At 38.5% G+C, this 6,000-nt stretch overlaps 1 protein-coding gene across 1 annotated transcript in view; it reads right to left on the reverse strand.

The window, feature by feature from the left end:
* The window catches only part of LOC306885681 (plectin-like), a 48,848-nt gene extending 43,979 nt beyond the window's left edge, over window positions 1–4,869 (reverse strand). Inside the window, exon 1 of the mRNA XM_079442368.1 lies at window positions 4,832–4,869. Within this exon, the coding sequence (XP_079298494.1) occupies window positions 4,832–4,856 (25 nt within the window). The 5' untranslated portion in view covers window positions 4,857–4,869. The remainder of the gene's footprint in view (window positions 1–4,831) is intronic.
* Window positions 4,870–6,000: the final 1,131 nt, after the last annotated feature.

The raw sequence follows: 6,000 nt of genomic DNA on the forward strand, positions 1-6,000 counted from the left end.
ACCCGCGCCAGCCATAATGTTACCAGAGGAAAAACTGTTGCGCTCCCTCTGTGGTTGAGTTTAGTTCCCCAAACTCTGTATCAGCCTCACACGTTTGGATTCATTTGTTTTGGAACTGAAAAACGAAGGGGCGTCACACTGGGAAAGCAGTGAAAGCTTTACCTCAATACTACTAGCCCAACCCATCGAAATGTGTTTGAAGCTGCGCTCACTCCGCTGCTCCAGCTCCGGCACAAACTCTTCTCTCGGACTGCCATTGAAATGTGATTCCTCCCATATGGGCTATTCGCCGCTGTTACTGATTAAGACCAAGTTTTTTTCTTCTTTTATACTAAAACATTTAGGATTTATGCGTCTTTTCTCAGATATTGCTTAACGCATCCTGAAACCATGTTAAAGGAGACACCTAATTAGAAACACATTAAAGAAGTTTAACCTCCACAAGAAGTTCGAAGGCTAAACTCCTATAAAGATGATCACAAAATAGATTGTTTAAATTAGGCTACATGACATGGAATTATACTAAGTTAAAATATTATTTTATCGCTTTCAACCTAAAAACTCTAAATATTAATAATCACATGACTTTCTAGTGTTTTGTTTAAAAAGCTTTAAATAGTTAGGTGTATATGTGACAATTCTAAGGGTCCCTGGCTGTACTGGGGCCCCGCATACCATACAGCACTGGCTAGAAGCACTAAAAAAGATTTTGGTAGCTTGAAATGAATCTCACAACACCCATAAATACTGACGGAAAGACCCTCCTTAATGTCACTGAAATGCCAATACTGGTGATATATTGTTGTTAGGCAACAAGTGTCATGTCATAAATTTACAGCAACTTAAGACAGTTGACAGATCAAAAACAAGTAGTTGAATCTGATCTTAATTTGAGAATAAATCACGTTTAAACCCAATGTGCTGTAAAGCTGAGACAAAAACAGCAAATAAAATAAGAAACACTGCGAAAAGAAAAAAGGAAAATAAAAAGGGGTAATATTCAGAACTCAGAGGAACTTCAACTAATGCTGCATTATACTGCTTTTTGTTTAGTAAAGATTTTTTAAACCGAAATGTGTTTTAGCTCTGATGCTCAAAGACTTTGTTGCAGTGCAGGTTATTCAATATTTGAATAGGTATGCAAACAAAGGCGGTGTCAGTAGCTACAGGTGGGACGTGTTGAGCTGGCAATGCGTTGTGGTTGTGAGATGATCTCATGTTCAATAGAAAGATGAATTCAGATTTTCACCCATCTATACTTCCAGTTCACAGCATTCACAATGCATTTTTTTCCTTAAGGGCTTACAAAAAAACAAGAGATCTCACTAGGGAATTTCTTCTTTCCCAGCCTTTGGCATCTTCACCGGAGATACTGTTTTCTTTAAATCTACTTATTGTGAAGAGCTACTGCCATACAAATACTAGACTTTAAAAGCTAACGAGAATGAATTTTGTAATTCATGCATATAATGAAAACACAAATGGGGTGGGTAACAAAACAGACTTTGACTCAAACCAAAATCCTCAGAATCACGAAGACGACAGTAAATATTGTCATGTTTGTGAATCATGCGACATAAGAACTTCATTTGAAGGAATTCTTCATAGTTGACTCATTTAGAAAATCTGACTCACTCGCTCTGTACCACACTACATCTGCAACACAGGAAATGTGAGCTTTTGTGGTCCTGTGTACGAAAAGCACCACTTTTACCTCAAGAATTCGCACAGCACAATCTAACAGCGAAAAATACATTATGCTCAGTTTTTACATCCCATAGACTTGTTATTCCACCAAAAATAATAATAATCAATAAATGGGAGTACACGACTACATGCTAAATCTGTAATCCGTCTCGCACTGGGGTGAACATGCAACATAAGGTGGGGAGATAATAAGCCAGAAAGACTTCAAAAAGTGTTTGAAAGGGAAACTTGTTTCATACAGATGTATTTGAGCTGCAGAGATGTCTATAAAATTCCCGCATGCTTTTCTGACTGCTTTACGGCTGTCTGACTGCAAGCAAAATAAGGTGCTTATCTTCATAAGAACTTATCTATTCATCAAAGTTTATGGGTAACTGAGAAATGTGTGTCGTATAAAGATGAAAGATATGATAAAATATTAGATTTTTCTGAAGATAAGGGAAATATTCTATATAATAACTAACTATTATAGCAAGGTGTGGTCAGAACACTACACTGCACATCGTGAAAAGGTCAGCCCCCTCCTAAAGGCTTACTTAGCACAAAAAAAACCCCATTGAGACACAATGTATAATAAAATAAGCCTCCACGATCACTACCTCATAAATGTACAAAAGCAATTCTACAGTATAGGACACGCTTGCCAACTTTAAATCCCCTCTTCAAATGATGTTTCAACCACAATAAACCAATTATCTTGTCCTAAAATAGTTAATAACTAAAATGTTATATAACTGAACTTTTAAGTATCATTTATGCAAAGTTTTAAAATTATGGCAATTTTTGAAGCTTTTGGGGAAAAAAAGAGGAAACTGCAATTTTTCATTGAAAAAAAGTGTAAATATTTGTTTAAATTAAATTCAATAAAGAAAACATAAAAGTTATTCTAAATGAAGAACCGACCATGAATACAATAATTTTATATTTTTAAGAGTAGAGTAACATAAAGGTTAAAGTATTATTATAGATATTTGCTTAGGGATCATATGAGCACATATCTAATGGCTGACGTGTTTGAAAGCTCATAGTCGAGATCTTCATGTAACTCACTGGTATGAGCGCGGGTGTTTTGGCCGTATCCAGGATACACACACCACTCACAGAAAGTAAACTGTGGTGGCACCATGTGCGCTGCAGAGGAAGAGTGTTCTTAATTTAAACTGGCTATGGTGAATTCCCAACATAACCTTCCTTAAACTTGCCACAGCCAGCTGACATTCAAATGCAACCTTACACAACTACCCTTTACTATGGCCGGTGCATAGGGCACCGGACATACTAAATTATTATATTTATGCACTGCAACTGAACAACCTTCAGAGATCAAAGAGACCACAGCTGACCTAGATTCAACTGGCACACGACTGAGTCTTTTAAAACTGACACAACCTTTTGTGTAATCCTTATCACCTGCTTCTGAAGTGAAGCGCAACCGCTGACACAGTCGCCACAATTCACCTCATAAAACCCCAACCGAGTCAGTACACCCAGAAAAGGGAGAGTAGGCTACATAGTGGGGTTTATACCTTGAACGCGCAAGTTGGTAAGATTTTTGATGTTTTTGAAAGTCTCTAAAAGCTGGATTTAGTAAAAACAGGAATATTGTAACAATTTAAAATAGCGGATTTCTATTTAAATAAATTTTAAAATGTAACTTATTTCTGTGATGGAAGACCTGAATTTTCAATAATCAAAATCCTCAGAAACAGCTTTACTAAAATATACATTATGAAAAGAAAAAAACTCATAAGATCACGTCTTTTCATCAAGGAACATCTAAAACTGCACAACACAAACTGGAGTTTCAGGTTTATCTCTTTAGGATGAGACCACAGGAACATGCAAGCTGGCGAGCGCTGCTCAGGTGTCTCAATGCAACGCAACCTGCCCTCCAGCACAACAATCCTCATTTACCAGTCAAACGAGCCCTGAGTACACATCTAATGCCCACACCCAGTCCCGATGGACAGATTAACAACAGAACAATAGTGAATTATGCTAAAAATGTGCCACGCAATTAAACTGTTCCATCAAAGAAAGACTCATCTGTTTTACCTCTGCAAAAAATAGCATGCATTTGTTACTACACTGTATCCATATTATTTAAAACAATCACTCATATAATCACTGTGTTCATATACACAATGTTTACCATCTCTTTTAAATAAATTGAATGAAGGATTAAATTTACTTCCTTTGCTGAACAAAACAGGGAGGGATTTCAAAAACACTGCCACTGAAAACAACACACCATCAAAAGCAAGGTCGTCTGAGAATGTTTTGCGATAATGTGAGACAGCGACATTAGACATGTTCGTTATTATGCAAATAACACACCATTCACCAACACAAATAAACACGGAATACGTAGATTATAAATTTGTCAGTATTTACTGTTGGTAGAAAAGTGTCAAACTGTTTGAAGTGACAGTAACCAAGAACACGCCCCTGGACACTGGTCACCATCTATTTAAATAGACTGCTGGATAAAGAGCAGGTTTGAAGGTTAGGTTTAGGGTGTGCGCCTTCAGAAAAATGTCCCTTTAACCCTCACAGGATGACTAGATGATAACAGCTTTTCAGTGTCTTACAGTACAACTCCTTAGGCTAAGCCTGTAAGGACAACTGAAACCAGGTGGCTTCTTCTAGACACTAAGAATAACAATTTGCATTCTCAACATACCAGTAAGACTCTCCTGAACATGAGAATAAACTCAAGCTGTAGTATGACATTGACATTCATAAAAATAATAATTACGTCAAGTAAAATGTGCTAAAACCACAGAACAAAATACAGGTTATACTACAAACGCCTGCCAGAATAGTAAATCAAACCCAAACAGAGTGCTTCAAATGAGTGAGCTTTATGCCACAGGCAACAGCGTGCATATGTAACTCATCAAAAGTCACAACGTCATCACGCACAGTCCAGAACGTAAAGGGTTAACCCCGCAGTTTCAAAACAGCAGGAAAAAAACAGAGAGAGAGAGAGGGAGGGACGAGGGTGTGCTGCACATGTGTACAGAGAGAGCAACAGCACACTGGATAAAAGCCGTCCGATACTATCAGAACACTGATACGAGAGTTTTTCTAGCTTTAAGTGCATACATTTGTTTCTTCTTACCTTCGCTGACTTGTCTTCGCTGCATCCATTTCCACACGGCTATCAAGGTTGCCACATGCCCCAAAACCACCAGGGTTGGGAACACAGTTCCAGAAGGATTTGCCGGCATCGGGCCTGGGATACAGTTTGTGAGCTCTGCTCACCGGAGCAAGCCTTGAGGTGAAAGGTGAGGGAGAGCAGTAGGGGGGAGGAGGCTGGAGGGGATTTAAATGTACCCAGCAGAATAGTTTCTCCAACTACGAGCGCTCTAAACGACAGCTGCCCCCCCCCTCCTTTTGCCCTTTTTTATTTTTTCTCGCTGTCTCTCTGTCTCTCTCAGCCTGTGACTGAGCTTCCTCCACCTCCAGCCCTCCTTTTACAACCTCTCTCGCCTTAACCAATAGCTCAGTTCCTGCGTACTTTTAGTTTTTAAGGTCCATTGAAGCATGCTCACTCACTCCAGTTCGTTCTCTGCAGTCTTATGATTCAGAAGAGATCATGTTTCTGCATGGCAACTACAGTTGTTCTCTTATAATCCATTGTTGGAGCTTTTTTCCAGTCTACTCAGGCTCGAGTCTCCGTCTCAAGTTAATAATACATGAGTGAGGTTTGTTTTTGGGAGTGCACACACACACACACAATCATTTGCCCTCAGCGGCTGATAAGAGTCTATATCTACCATACTATTACATAACATCTCATTACAAGGTTTTTTGATCTGCAATATGAAAAATGAAACTTTTTTTTTGTACTGGATTACTGAATTTTGTCTAGTTTGCTGTAAATTTATAACTGTACATGACCTATTAGAATTATTTTCTTGTACTTTCTCTGATTCATTATGTAACTGCACTGTACTTCCAGCAGAAAATGAATTCCATATGTTTTCCAGCTTCAGCCATGTGCTGTAACTTTCCAGACGCCCCCGCAATTAAAGGGCCCCCATGTATGGACTTTCATTTCTAAACAGCGGGAATGCAACAAAACGCCAAGCTGACTGAACAGATGCATTAGATGTCCTACCACAAAGAAAGTCAACATATTATTGCTGAACAAGCCTTATGTATTATTAAGGACTGAAAACATGAGGACATGCAGAACCTAGAGCACAATTACCTGCAAATTAGTATTTCTGCAAGTGCTGTGCTAAAGGATATTATTCCAGAATGTTTGTTTCCAAACAAACTGCT

Source organism: Barbus barbus, assembly GCF_936440315.1.
Source record: "Barbus barbus genome assembly, chromosome: 19".
In the NCBI taxonomy this organism is placed as follows: Eukaryota; Metazoa; Chordata; class Actinopteri; order Cypriniformes; family Cyprinidae; genus Barbus; species Barbus barbus.